The 14,667-nt window shown below is 34.3% G+C and overlaps 4 protein-coding genes across 5 annotated transcripts in view; 1 reads left to right on the plus strand and 3 right to left on the minus strand.

Moving 5' to 3' along the window:
• Window positions 1-14,667, minus strand: part of LOC140818041 (cation-dependent phenylpropanoid and flavonoid 8-O-methyltransferase 1-like) — an 86,653-nt gene that overhangs the window by 51,000 nt on the left and 20,986 nt on the right. The window lies entirely within an intron of this gene.
• On the plus strand, window positions 1,107-2,278 carry LOC140818827 (uncharacterized). Its single transcript, XM_073178883.1, has 2 exons — window positions 1,107-1,503; window positions 1,611-2,278. The coding sequence occupies exons 1-2, from the start codon at window positions 1,113-1,115 to the stop codon at window positions 1,637-1,639; spliced, it is 420 nt and encodes a 139-aa protein (XP_073034984.1). The 5' UTR covers window positions 1,107-1,112; the 3' UTR covers window positions 1,640-2,278.
• Window positions 7,883-10,919, minus strand: LOC140818609 (vacuolar protein sorting-associated protein 32 homolog 2-like). Of its 2 annotated transcripts, none has more exons than XM_073178625.1 (7): window positions 10,725-10,919; window positions 10,440-10,584; window positions 9,440-9,539; window positions 8,839-8,924; window positions 8,647-8,738; window positions 8,403-8,517; window positions 7,883-8,315 (listed from the first exon to the last, which is right to left on the minus strand). In XM_073178625.1, the coding sequence occupies exons 2-7, from the start codon at window positions 10,509-10,511 to the stop codon at window positions 8,124-8,126; spliced, it is 657 nt and encodes a 218-aa protein (XP_073034726.1). In that variant the 5' UTR covers window positions 10,512-10,584; window positions 10,725-10,919; the 3' UTR covers window positions 7,883-8,123. The 2 variants fall into 2 exon arrangements, with proteins under 2 accessions (XP_073034726.1, XP_073034725.1); XM_073178624.1 differs by having other exon boundaries at window positions 10,440-10,572; window positions 10,725-10,917.
• LOC140818201 (small ribosomal subunit protein eS30z/eS30y/eS30x) lies at window positions 13,143-14,563 on the minus strand. Its single transcript, XM_073178087.1, has 3 exons — window positions 14,349-14,563; window positions 14,121-14,258; window positions 13,143-13,392 (listed from the first exon to the last, which is right to left on the minus strand). Exons 1-3 carry the CDS (start codon window positions 14,350-14,352, stop codon window positions 13,346-13,348), a joined length of 189 nt encoding a protein of 62 aa, XP_073034188.1. The 5' UTR covers window positions 14,353-14,563; the 3' UTR covers window positions 13,143-13,345.

The raw sequence follows: 14,667 nt of genomic DNA on the forward strand, positions 1-14,667 counted from the left end.
AGTTTAATAATCTGCCATATATGTGTTTGGATTCCATTGGATTCGTTGCCACAAGTGACGTTTTTTTTTTGGTGGAAACCGTTTTAACTTTTGACATTTTTATTTATTTTTATTTATTATGATAACTGCACTAATTTTTGGCTTGGAATTTATTAAAATTCCTTATGTTTAACTCATGTTGAGTGAAATAATTTGTTTTACCGGATTGATTTAAATTTTGGATTGAATTTCATATATCTTTTAATATCTAATATTTCAAATTAAATTAAATTTGAATTATATGTCGCCAAAGTGACCGCTGTTATTTAAATTTTTTTTTTTGAGATATTAGGATATTATTTAGTTTTTTTTTTTAAATAAAGTGTAAATGAGTATATTTTTGTGAGTGTTGATTGACCCAAAAGAAGATTTATACTTGACAAAATGATTCATTTACTTGTGATAATAAACATGTAACAATTATAAAGTTTTAGTTGTTTATTTTTGTGAAAATATTAAATCTATCCAAAGATAGATTTCTTGTTTGTCATACATTATTGTTAATGTTTGATTATTGTAACAAGAGTACCACTTGCATATAATATTATTGTCCAAAGATTTAATATTGATATTGCACTAGGTATCTTGAGATGGGATTTACCATTTATTTTAATTTGTTTGATGTGAGCATGTTAATTATGTTATTATTTTTTTATGTTCTCTTTTCAGCAAAAGTTGCTACTATATCTGCTAATCTAAGTTCAGTGCCGATCCTTAATGGGACAAATTTTAAGGATTGGAAGGAGAACATTCTTATTGTTCTTGGCTGGATGGATCTAGATCTTGCGATCAGGACAGAGCAACCTGCCGCTCTTACGGATTCTAGTTCCTCTGAACAGAGGTCTATATGTGAGAGGTGGGATCGCTCTAACCGCATGAGTCTTATGATCATCAAACGCGGCATACCTGAGGCTTTTAGAGGTGCGGTGTCCGACAGTGTCACCAAAGCTAAGGATTATCTCGATGAGATTGAGAAGCGCTTTGCCAAAAGCGATAAGGCGGAAACAAGCACGATTCTGAAGAGCTTGATTTCCATGAAGTGTAAAGGCAAGGGAAATATCCGAGAATATATCATGGAAATGTTCCACCTTGCATTGCAGTTGAAGGCACTCAATCTTGAATTGTCGGAAGACATGCTTGTTCATTTAGTGCTGATTTCTCTTCCAAATCAATTTAGTCAGTTCAAGATAAGTTATAACTGTCAAAAGGAGAAATGGTCTCTTAATGAGCTCATTTCTTATTGTGTTCAAGAGGAAGAGAGATTGAAGCAAGACAAGACTGAAAGTGCACATTATGCAAGTACCTCTAAAGATAAGGGCAAGAAAAGAATGAATGAGGCTGTTAAAGGTCCAAATGCAAAGAAGAACAAGCAAGATAAGGACAAGAAAGGTTGTTTCTTCTGTGATAAGGATGATCATGTCAAGAAAGATTGTCCTAAGTACCATGCATGGCGTGCAAAGAAAGGTACATTTTCAAGTTTGGTATGTTCTGAAGTAAATTTAGCTTCAGTACCAAGAAACACTTGGTGGTTAGATTCCGGTGCTACTGCTAATATAAGTGTTTCAATGCAGGGTTGCCTGAGCTGCCGAAAGCCAAATGATGCTGAAAAATGCATTTATGTAGGTGATGGCAAGTCGGTCGAAGTGGAAGCAATAGGGCATTTTAGATTGTTATTAAGTACTGGTTTTTATTTGGATTTAATAGATACTTTTGTTGTACCGTCGTTTAGACGGAATTTAATTTCTGTTTCTAGTTTGGACAAATTAGGATATTGTTGTTCATTTGGAAACAATATGTTTAGGTTATCTATTAACTCTAATGTTGTTGGAACTGGTTCACTTATAATTTATGACAATCTATATATGCTTGATACAAATGCTTCTTATATTGAAACCCTAAATGTGGAATCACGTGGTACTAAGCGTAAATTTAATAATGAAAACTCTGGTGCATTATGGCACAAGCGATTAGGGCACATCTCTAGAAATAGAGTTGAACGACTTGTATCAGATGGAATTTTGAACTCCATTGATTTTACAGACTTAAACAATTGTGTCGAATGCATCAAAGGCAAACAGACCAAAAGAAAGAAAGAGGGTGCATATAGAGCTACTGAGGTATTGGAATTGATACATACAGATATTTGTGGACCATTTCCAACACCTTCTTGGAATGGTCAACAATATTTTGTATCATTCATTGATGATTACTCTAGATATGCATACTTATTTCTTATCCATGAAAAATAACAGACATAGGACGTTTTCAAGTCATTTAAGACTGAAGTCGAGAATCAACTCGACAAAAGAATTAAGAAAGTCAGATCTGATCGTGGTGGTGAATATTACGGTAGAAATGACGGTTCAGGGGAACAACGTCCAGGACCTTTTGCTCAATACCTAGAGGAATATGGAATCGTCCCGCAGTACACCATGCCAAGCTCACCAAGCATGAATGGTGTAGCTGAACGACGAAATAGGACTCTTAAGGATATGGTAAGAAGTATGATCAGTCATTCAACCTTACCAGAGTCACTCTGGGGAGAAGCATTAAAAACAGCAACTTACATTCTAAATAGAGTACCAACTAAAGCAGCTATTAAAACACCTTATGAACTTTGGACAGGGCGAAAGCCAAGTCTAAAACATTTTCATATTTGGGGATGTCCAGCTGAGGCTAGACCATATCGACCGTATGAAAAGAAACTTGACTCCAGAACAGTCAGTAGCTACTTTATTGGGTATTCTGAGCGATCAAGGGGCTATAAATTTTATGATCCCAAAGTAAAGAATATATTTGAGACGGGAACTGCAATATTTTTTGAGGATATTGAGTTTGGGGGGAAGAATAAAGTAACACACTTTGTTTTCGAGGAGGAATGTGTTCCAACTACTCTTCAAGAGGAAATAGTTCATATTCCTATGATTGATATTGATAATGTTCAGGATTGTATTCCTGTCATTGATCAAGATATGATACAAGAACAACAAGACATTGTCAATCAAGTTCCAATCGAACAAACTCAACAACCTCAAGAACCAGCGTCTGAAGAACAAGTGTCTTTACGGAGGTCCACTAGAGAAAGGAAGAGCGCTATTCCGAATGATTACATAGTGCTACTCCAAGAACATGAGGAAAATGATGGTATGGCGGAGAATGATCCAATCAATGTTCGTCAAGCCATGCAAGATTCAAATTCTCAAAAGTGGGCCGAAGCAATGAGTGAAGAGTATAAGTCAATGCAAGACAATAAAATTTGGGAACTTGTCCCATTACCAGAAGGTGTGAAACCCATTGGTTGTAAGTGGATTTTCAAAACCAAACGGGATTCAAAAGGTAATGTGGAAAGGTACAAAGCACGTCTTGTAGCTAAAGGCTATACTCAAAAGTATGGGATTGACTTTAAAGAGACCTTCTCTCCAGTTTCATCGAAGGACTCTTTTAGGACAATCATGACACTTGTTGCACACTTTGATATGGAACTTCATCAGATGGATGTCAAGACAGCTTTTCTCAATGGAGACATTGAGGAAACAATCTATATGGTGCAACCAGAACACTTTGTATTAGGAAATCCAAAGAATATGGTTTGCAAACTTAAGAACTCCATCTATGGGTTAAAGCAAGCTTCTCGTCAATGGTACCACAAGTTTCATCAAGTAATTATCTCATTTGGTTTTGAGGTAAATGTAGTAGATGATTGTGTGTATCATAAGTTCAGTGGGAGTAAACATATATTCCTGGTTTTATATGTGGATGACATTTTTCTTGCCACAAACGATATAGGCATGTTGAACGATACCAAGAAATTTCTCTCTAGACATTTTGAAATGAAAGATCTTGGTAACGCCTCCTTTGTACTAGGAATCCAAATACATCGAGATCGGTCTCAAGGTATTCTTGGATTATCGCAAAAGAGCTATATCGATAAGGTACTTAAAAGATTTGGCATGCAAGATTGTAAGCCAGGTAATACCCCTGTTGCTAAAGGAGATAAGTTTAGCCTTAAACAGTGCCCTAAAGGAAGCCTCGAGATTCAAGAAATGCAAAAGATTCCCTATGCTTCGGCTGTAGGAAGTCTTATGTATGCTCAAGTTTGTACGCGTCCAGATATTGCGTACATTGTTGGAGTGTTGGGCAGATATTTAAGCAACCCAGGAATGGATCACTGGAAAGCAGCCAAAAGAGTAATGAGATATCTAAAGAGAACCTGTGATTACATGCTCACATATAAGAGGTCGAATAATCTTGAGATCATGGGATATTCGGACTCCGATTTCGCGGGATGCCAAGATAGCATGAGATCCACTTCAGGCTATGTATTTCTATTGGCTGGCGGAGCTATCTCTTGGAGAAGTGCCAAACAAGCACTAACAGCTTCTTCCACCATGGCGGCTGAATTTATAGCATGTTACGAGGCATCTAATCATGCAATATGGTTGAGGAATTTTGTCACTGGGCTGCGTATTCTAGAAGAGGTTGAAAGACCATTGAAATTGTTGTGTGACAATAGATCAGCTGTATTGTATTCCAACAATAATAGGAGCTCGACAAAATCGAAACACATCGACATCAAGTTCCTTGTTGTGAAAGAAAGAGTACAAAGTGGACAGATTTTGATTGAACACATAGGCACAAACTCCATGATAGCAGATCCTTTTACGAAGGGTTTGCCACCCAATGTTTTCCATGAACATACTACTCATATGGGTGTTATTCAGTTTGATGAAGTCTAGATCTAGTGGGAGTTTGTACTTTATATTTTATGTTTGGTTATGTTGTTCGAACTTATGTATTTGGATATTTTCTGATCAGAAATAAAGTTCATTGTTTACTTTACACTTTGTCTAACTGAAGTTAAGGTTTTGATCTCACTTTGGTAAAGTAGGAACAGTTGAAAATTGACATGAATAGATCACCTTGCATGTAATTTTCATGCCACACATTCATGATTGATCTATGTCATTTGATTGTATTGATATGTGTGACCATTGATGGTTCAGTTGTGATAGATACAACAAAGACTCCATTGATCCTATGTCGATATAATTAATGGACGAGATTGTTTAAGAAGTCTTATGGTTGTGATGACAAAAGTTTTGAGCTCGTTAAGTTTAACACATTTACAAGTTTACACATATGGCCCAGTGGGAGATTGTTGGAATTTTTGGGGCCATAGATGTAATTATAAATGTTTGCATGTCATCAATTAAATAAGTCATAAATTTATGTGGTCTAATTTAGAATAAGAATTGACTTGAGGACTTAAATGTCATGATATTATTGTGTGGATACCATATATGATATTTCTGATTTGTTGAAGGGCCAAATTAGAAATAGTGAAACTTGTTTAATTATAAATAAGGGTTATGTTCCCAATCTGCATATAACGTTTAAGTTTTTTTGTATCCCATCTACAAAAACTCTCTGGCTTAAAGAAAATCTGCAGATTGAAGATCATTACCGAAAATTGACTGCAAATTCATGGATTCGGGTACGCTTCCGCAATTATGATTATTATATATATGTTGTTTCTTGAGAATTTAATAGTATTTGAGGATTGTGTGTTATGATGTAAAATCCAATTGATTTCTACACGAATTTTTTTTTTTTTTTTGCTAAGTTTGAGTTAATTTTTCTTCAAAAACTCATATAATATAGTCTCACATGTCAATTCTATGAGACATATCTTCAACCCGACTCGATATATGAAAATATTACTTTCATTGTAAATATGGAACAAGTCAACCCGTCACATGGACCGACTGTCTCACAAAAGACTTAATCATTTTTCTAAATGTTTAGTTTGATTTGATGGATAAGTTTGGGATTTTGGTAATTAATCATTCCTCATCGAACGTTTGGTAGCTCTTGTTTTAGTTTATATTGATAAATGGATCCCGAGTATGAACACATTAGTTATACAAAATAAGCAAAAAGTATTTTAGTATACAAATTGTTGATAGATTGACAAATTGATACTTAAACTATTTTAAATGACTTAATTGGTACACGATCCATTTGAAACGTCAATTTTACATTTAACCTAAATTATCTTATAGTCAAATTACTTCTTAAATTCACTTGGGTACCTATTTTCATTTTAAATGTTAATTTATTGATTATATTTTTAAAAAAGATATGAATATTAATTTAAAAATTATAATATGATAAATAATATCAAATTCTTTATATTAAAATTTTTAAATTAATAATTAATTCAAATTTTTCTCCATATATACTCAAATATAATATATTTTAAACATATTTATAAATATACGTAATAAAATAATATTATTTTTCTTTATCAAACATTATAAAATATATTGTAATATATTGATATATGTAATAAAACAAATATTTGTCAATGGACCCTTAGAAGTATTATTGTCAGATGATCAAATCATTCTTAATAACAATCTTATTTTTCCGAGATTTGATATCGATCTGTTAAGAATCTAGATAAGAATTTAATATGAAAATTGTAAATCATTATAAAAAAAATCTCTTGAAAATACGGGACCAGTGCAATGAATGGTGGAAGATGAATTCTTAATCATCGTTTTTATTTGTTTGATTCCGACGACAAAAAAATTATGCGCTTGATTTATTTATTTCGAGTAATTTTCGTTGTTTTTCTAATTATACTTTAATTTAAAAATAAGAATAGATAGTCATTTTAATATACTTTTATCAATATATTCACAAAGTTTATGTTTGAATTTTTGTCAGATTATCCACATTTAGAAACACACAACGGTTGTTCGACCACTACATGATTTGAATAATGACAAAAATTTATGTGAGACGGTCTCACGAGTCAATTTTCGTGAGACATATATCTTATTTGAGTCATCCATGAAAAAATATTACTTTTTATTGTGAATATCAATAGAGTTGGCCCGTCTCACAGCTAAAGATTCGTGAGACCGTCTCACAGCTAAAGATTCGTGAGACCGTCTCACAAAAGACCTATATGTACAAAACAAACCAAAAGCGCATGAAATTTGAGAGGAGGTGAAAAATAGTGTAACAAATATGATTTATGATGGTCGCCCTTGAGAGAAGTAGCACTTAGTTCACTATACTCTGAAGTACTCGATTGTTAGCATGTTCAAGCAAGATAAAAGTTTAAAAAAATGCATATATTCGAAGCTAGTAGATATAACAAGATGTTTTCACGATATTCTAAATTCATGTACAAAATCGAACACTGGTAGACTCGGCAGTCTATACAAAATCTATGCTACACTGGTGTTCATTTCCGGCGGATCGAGCGAGTCTTCTCAGTTATCAAAAGATGTTGCGTAGCTGTTGGAAAGGATGACGTTACTGAAGTGAAACTAATTCATCATAATTTTCTTGACTCGATCTTTGTAAAACTATCAGTTATCAAAACAAACATATATCACAATATTTAGTACCATAATCACTTTACAAATAAGTCAAGTGTCTTAAGATATTGTTTGAAAATATATTTTTTTTAAAAGGTTCTTTCCTAAAAAATATTGCACGTGTTTTGGATTCTTAGAATTCAAATTTAATCAAATAAAATAATATTATCCCAAATTGACGAGTCAGTGTAAGCTTATCCATGTGGTTATGCACTCTTTCGAATATGAATCCATTTTTTGAAAGATCCTGACTTTCGCTATGGTCTTAGCCTTTCATTCTACGATTTTTACGAATTTGTAAAACTTACTAAAAAAAAGTTTATAATCATTTTTTTTAATAATTTGCAAATACCATCCGTTCCCCTTCGAGTTCTACTCAACTGTGGGAATGTATCCTTTGCAAAAGACCCATTACGACATAATTAAAACATAACTGAGAAACTGAGACATCAAAAAAAACCGTGTATATACCAAAATAATCACATTATTTGGTTTGGTTAAAACTGAAGCCTTTAACCGGAATACGTCGAAAATCTAGCACATATATTTTACAATAGATAGTTAAAAACACGGAACCATTGTTCCGTCCAAGTCAGAAATCCCAATGGCCTTTATACTATACAGTCAGTGATAGATACTAGATCACCTGCCTCGAAAATACTATCGATCCAACCAAGAAAACCGAGTCACTTATAGTGCCATTTCTGCTTGCAAAGCAGCAAGTTCGTCTTCCTCCTCTGTCCGTCTCTGAGGGACTGGGCGAGAAGGTACTCTGGCTGACGGGACGTGCATTGGAGCAGCGGAGGCAGTGGTTGCAGGTTGAAGAAGCTGTTCCTCCAACTCTGAACTTTCTAATTCTTCTAGTTCCGCCTCCAGTTCATCCTACATTAGCCAAATATGTTTGATTGATACATGAGAAAATTGCAAAATAAGAAAATAAACTTTGGTAGTGAGAAATCGGCCAGAAACCTCATCAAAATCAGCTGCTGCACCAACAGGTGTGGCCAGGGCTTCCTGTATTAGCTTCATGTTCTCCGTCTGCTCGTTTATCTGGTCCATTGTTTTGTCCACATCGTCAATATTCCTGTGTATAAACAAAATATTCTACTTAACAATCGATAGCAAGAAACAATGGGGATCGAAAACTAATTAAATCAAGTGCTTGTGATAATTTCAAAAAATTCAGGACAGTTGATTTGGTCTGTTTACTTACGTTGCTTTATGCATTGCTTTCATTGCAGACGCTCCACTTCTCAAGGCATCTACAGTATCGGTAGTAGCTTTTGCACCTTCTAACAGTATCATCTACAAATCATTTAAACAGGCCCAAAGCAAGTAATGTAAGAAGAAATTCGTCAGATAATAATTAAATGTTATTAAAACATTCAATAAAACATCAATACACCTGGTCGTGGATCCGTAGCTGGAAATTTGCAAGTTGGCCCATCTGTTCTTCATAGAGTTTCTTCCTCTTCAAACACTGTATAGCCGCTGTATTAATATGTTTTGCGAACATAGGTCAGTTGAAGACTCCGAATTAAATTTTACACCAACTTAATAAGGAGAATGAGTAATAACGATAAGGCCGACTCTATTCAAAAGGCAAACACTAGAACAAGTTACATCCGTAAATAATGAACTAAAAATACTTCCCTATTCCGTTATTTATCAACAGTGAACCAGTGAGATTCACGCAATTAGAAATATGGGAACTCGAATGAGAAACTATAAAAAGATACGACCATGTGCAAGATAAAGCATTAATTTGCTGCTACATAAAAAACTAGAAATCAGATGAAGAAACCAGGGATCTACTTGAATATGATTACAGGAGTAAGGATAAACCCATAAGCATACACCTGTACACTGCTAACACAACATCTTTGATAAAGAACTTTGGATCATTAATTGAATTTCTAACTACAAAGTAGAAACGAAACAATTTTGAAACGAATTTTCAGGGGTTAAATGAGGAGAGAGATGCCAAACAATAAACATGGTCGTACCTCTCTTGTTCTTAGCTTTTGTATAGTTTCTGGCCTTCTCAACTTCTGCAGAAGCCTTCTTTTGAAGCACACTTTCCTTCTTCTCAAGCATGTCGAGAGTCTAGTGAAAGGAAAGGGTAATTTTTTCAATATAAAAACAGGTAGATAACAACTAATACACATCAATCATCAAACCCATAAAAAATCTAGTTAGAATACAAAGGTGTCACATTTATCTTCAGATCGTATTTTAATTCTCAATCAGAAATAGTACTGTACTCTTATTCAATTTAAGCACATAAAGTAATGAGATACACAAACATGAACCACTCCACAGTGCTGGTGTTTACCCTTCAAACCCCCAGGAACATTAAGCTAAAGAGACACATTAGGCAATAATAACATACCGCTGTTACCTTCCTTACTCTCAAAATTAACTAAGTTTTTGTCCACTATGGTATTTCACCTCCAGCATGCAATAAAATTTTCTAACTTTTGGTATGGACTTCACATAACCGAATTTCAGAAACTGTAGGCATAATTCCCAAGCCAAATAGGCAATTTCAACAAATAAAAGAACATAATTCTATAGTTCTAAAATGATTGTGGAAATGAAGAAAAAGTTCCTTTCATAAAAAAGAAGCATAACCCATCAACCAAAATACAGAACCGTGAGTTCTAAAGCGAGTTTACAAGAATCACATGGGGACGTTTATCAATCCATATCAATCCACAATGCAGAAGAAACGATTTTAAACTTATTAGGCAAGCAAAAATATGAATTAAATCATCTAGGCCTCCTTTCCTCTGAAAAAATACTCGCATAACATCAACAAGACTAAAAGTTCAACGAAGACACAGATCATCCGAAAAATTCATCCTCTTATTGTGTCCAAGAAAATATCACGTTTCATCACGTAAATATTTAATCTTTCATCTCAGTAATTATCATCTAAGACACACAAATCCACAAAATAACCACCTAACAACACCAGACTCCGCACCAAGCAAAGAAATATACCTCGTGCAACTTATCGAGAGTGGCCAGAGCATTAGTCTCTTGCTTAGGCTTGCCCAAAATCCGGGAGAACATCTTCGATTTAATCTGATCAAACAATTTCGCGCCGATCACAATTCCTTCCCTTCAAATGATCCTATCAAAACCGCAAGACAAGAAACAACCGTCAGGGAAAAAAACGGCATCGAAATCCAGTTCCAGATTCAAGCAATCATTAAAAATCCTCAAACGAATATGGGCAAAAATCAAAATTTTATTATGAACTAAAACAAAACTTCAAAACAGTACCTCAGGATCAGCGGTTCATAAGATCGATCGAGTCCAAGTTAGGGCCGCGAGGAGGAAGAAACGAAGCGTATTTCGAATTTTCGATTTACGGGTTTGCTTAAACGCGTTGATGATTTGGGAAATGTTGATTTTTATTATTCGACAAAATGGAAAAGTCGGGAGCTTTCTGGGTGGAATCGCAGCATACACCGCAAAGCATTTGAATCAAACATGGGCTCGGGCTACCGGGCCGGGCTCGGGGATGACAACTAATCTAAGCCGTTGGATTATGACTAGTATTGCACCAATTTTAATTTTAAGTTCGTGCTCATGTAACAGATATGATTTTTAGTTTGATAATATAATTGTTAATATTACTGTTACAAAATCAAAAACTTGTTGTATTATGTTGCTTGGAGTTCGGTTCTACTTCAGGACTTCCACCACGTGAACACAGCTATCCTTGCTAACAACGTTGGGAAGCACATGGCTCGTGTGTATCATCATTGGTTATCTCCGGCTATAGAATAATTAAAAATGAATACTGATGCATGTGTCAACCATGATTTGAACAGGTTCAGGATTGAAGGTGTACTGAGAGATAACCAAGGTCGCCTTCCCATGGTTTTCGACAAACAGATTACAAAGCCACTTTCAGTAGTCCCTGGCGAACTTCTAGCTATCCTTGAAGGTGTAAAGCTACTCTATGAGAAGAACTTTCTTAATGTATTGATTGAACCAGATTCCTTACTGACAGTGCAAGCAGTCACAACTATTCAGGATGATCTTGGCTATGTTGGTGTATGTGCTACTGAAATTGTAAAGCATAAAAGAAACCCATTAATTTCATATATTGCACATGTTAGTAGATCGACTAATATTGATAGTCCATAAAATTGCTTCTTTAGTTTCTTTCACCCATCCATCGTTTGTTTGGATGAATGATGAATTTTTTTCCTGGCTAGTCGGGCTTGTAATGGATGATTATTCTTAATACAATTACAAGTTCCATTATAAAAAATAATAAAAAAAAAAAACTTGTCGTAAGATCAAAGATCTAAGATACATCAGTATCTCTGAAGTATATTGATCTAAAAATTGTTAATCTATTTAGATCTATCTATATCCCAGAAAATTTTAGATCTGTTGTTAAAAATATGGAGATCTGAAAAATATTATATGTCTAAATATTCTTGAAAATTTTGAATCAAGATTGAATATGTATATCGATATTTATGGAAAACATAGATCTTGAATGTTTTTGAAAAATATCGAGAACACAGCCATTTTAGAGTCGCGGGTTGCTACATTTTTGGGTCACCCCAATGCCAATTAGTTTATCAAATGCTCGAAACGTTTTCAGAGGGTTCGACACTTTTCACAGGGTGCGACTGCGTGGATTAGTCATTATTATGCACAAGCACTTGTCCCATTCCAGTTGATTTTGTGCTTGGTAGTATTTCGACGATCGACTAATCAAACTGTTATCACTGGGTTCGTTCAGTGTTGGAAATTGACAACATGATATGTGCAAATGAACGAAATACCATGGCACAAACGCACTGCAAACGCAAATGGACGCTAGCAAATTTCAGCAACAAGAGGTTCACAAGGCCATGTCTATTAAGAGGTAAATGAGTCCAATGACTCAGGTTTATATCTTTTTTTAGGCTCAAAATTTTTTTTAAAAAATTATTATATATAATACTAATTATTAGATAACTCAAAACTAAGTATTTATTAAATAGAACTTGCTTAGTCTGTTATCGATTTATTCCCTAATCTTCCCCAATATTCATCTGCAGATAAGCCTTAATCGACTCCAATCGTTGCGTCTTCTCTAGGTTTGATTGAAAGATCCGTGAGAAGCTATAAATCTATTTTCTTGTATTTGTTTTGGTCGGGCTTCTAATTTTTTATTGTAGTTTTTTAATTTCTTCGGAGTTTTATGTGATATTTATAATCTACGCTTTTTGACTGAAACTTTGGTGGATGTAATGCTTATCCGGCTTTCAAATGTTCATATTGCTTATAAAATCTTGTTGACTGACTCGGTCACAGTAGGAAGTGCAGAGCGAAGTTTCTCAAAGATAAAGCTCATCAAAACTTTTTTCCAATCAACCATATCACGATAAAGATTGAATGGATAGACTATGTTATCGATTGATAAAGAAATTACTGAACAACTTGATTATACAGACTTGATTAGTATTTTTAGCTCTAAAACTATTAGACGGATTGTTTTTTAGCAATCATTTTGGACATGTTTGATATTTTTATTTCTTTAATTTTTTATATTGTCTTTGACGTATTGATTTAATTTGAAAAATTGCTATGGAACTAAAAAAATATGAACACACGTTATAATTCGGAGGCCTCTTTTTAAAAATTAGACTCAGACCCAAATATTGTTAGGATCGACCCTAGGTTCACAACATCTATATTAATAAATTTTGTTGAGAAGAAGAATCACCACCACTCAGTGGGGAATAATAGTGTATTTAAACAAAGTACGAAGTACATAGAAATGACACCAATTGGAATCCCACAGTTTAACATTATGGCATGAGAAAAAAAACAACTAATTCAGTTCCAAAATCTTGTTCACCCACAGCAACTACACACAACCATGGCCTCTATTTTTACTTCTCTGATGAATTTGGACCTCTCTTCTTTCCAAAGCCAACAACTGCAAACAGTTAAAAGAAAAACAAACAAACTCACTTTTTGTCACGATACCATCGATAAAGCATCGTATTTTATCCATAAAAAACAATCTATAACTGAAAGAAGATGCATTTCCTTCTATCATCTAGTCATCCTAAAGGTATGAATTTGGTCATAGTCTTCTCTGGTAATCAAACAATTTTTGCGAAAAGAACATATTTCATCTTTCCCCTAATCAAGAACATTTCCCACAAATACAAAGATTGATTACTAAAAAATATCGAGCAGACAAATTTTGCCTACAAAAGGTGGAAACTGAACATGTTATATTACTTAATTGTAGTTCTAGCTTCAAACTTTAATATAAAATTGTTGCAACTGTCAATTTTTGTATACTAAAATCATATTCTGGTAAACAATTTTCATTATTTGGGCCGAAAAATCCCAACTTTGGAAAATTTTCCAGAAAACTTAAAATATTGATATCGAGAGGATTAAAATTGACTATTGGATTAGAAGTAAGAAAACTATAATTAATCATCACTGATAGTGTATTGAAAAATACACAGGCTTACCCTAAGCATAAACAGCCTCAACAAAATATTTTCTAGCAAGCGAAACTAAAGAACAAGTAATCAAAGAAAACGGATGGTAATTTTTGTTTTGATTAGTTTTTCCAGCGAGCTAAACTAGGTCGTACAGAAACAAATCGCAAAGAAAAATTCAATAAAAGAGGGAAAGTTAGGTTACCGGCAGTGACGAAGCGGCGGTTGTATTGCATGCGCTTGTGAGCACGGCCGCGGGGCTTCTTCTTCTTGTCCTGCTTCGCCACCTTCGGCGTCTGTCCTCTCACCTTTCCCGCACGCGCCAGTGATCCGTGTACCTTACCTGCAATTTTTCACAAATAAACAACAATCAATAGAAAATTATCTAGACAAATAGATAATCGAAAGTTACAACATATGATCGAGAACATACCCATGTTGATATTCTCTGAAACGCCGAGATGCCTCTGGGATTCTTTCCGACGCCGAAAATGGTGCTTAAACGGAAGATGCTAGGGTTAGGGTTTTGAGTGTATCAGGATTTTAAATGGGTTGGACACGGGGGTGTTTAAACATGGGCCAGTAAAATGAACTTTTGAAATAATTGCAATCATAGCCCAGTGGGCCAAAACCTTTGAAAGAACGGGCCAGACCAGGAAATCTAATTAATCTATCTTTTATGGAAAAAAAAAATATAATATCTGATATTCATATTATGATCAACATCACATTTGAGTTGCTATAATTTCTCC

Source organism: Primulina eburnea, chromosome 17 (genome assembly GCF_022965805.1).
Source record: "Primulina eburnea isolate SZY01 chromosome 17, ASM2296580v1, whole genome shotgun sequence".
In the NCBI taxonomy this organism is placed as follows: Eukaryota; Viridiplantae; Streptophyta; class Magnoliopsida; order Lamiales; family Gesneriaceae; genus Primulina; species Primulina eburnea.

Coding starts and splice junctions, on each gene's coding strand:
- LOC140818827 (XM_073178883.1), top strand. CDS start 1,113: ATGGAAATGTTCCACCTTGCATTGCAGTTGAAGGCACTCAATCTTGAA. Junction 1,504..1,610: donor TGCATGGCGTGCAAAGAAAG/GTACATTTTCAA, acceptor GTTTCAATGCAG/GGTTGCCTGAGCTGCCGAAA.
- LOC140818201 (XM_073178087.1), bottom strand. Junction 13,393..14,120: donor CCGCCGCTTCGTCACTGCCG/GTAACCTAACTT, acceptor AACTGTTTGCAG/TTGTTGGCTTTGGAAAGAAG.
- LOC140818609 (XM_073178625.1), bottom strand. CDS start 10,511: ATGTTCTCCCGGATTTTGGGCAAGCCTAAGCAAGAGACTAATGCTCTG. Junction 8,925..9,439: donor AAAAGCTAAGAACAAGAGAG/GTACGACCATGT, acceptor ATATTAATACAG/CGGCTATACAGTGTTTGAAG. Junction 8,316..8,402: donor CAGCAGCTGATTTTGATGAG/GTTTCTGGCCGA, acceptor TGGCTAATGTAG/GATGAACTGGAGGCGGAACT.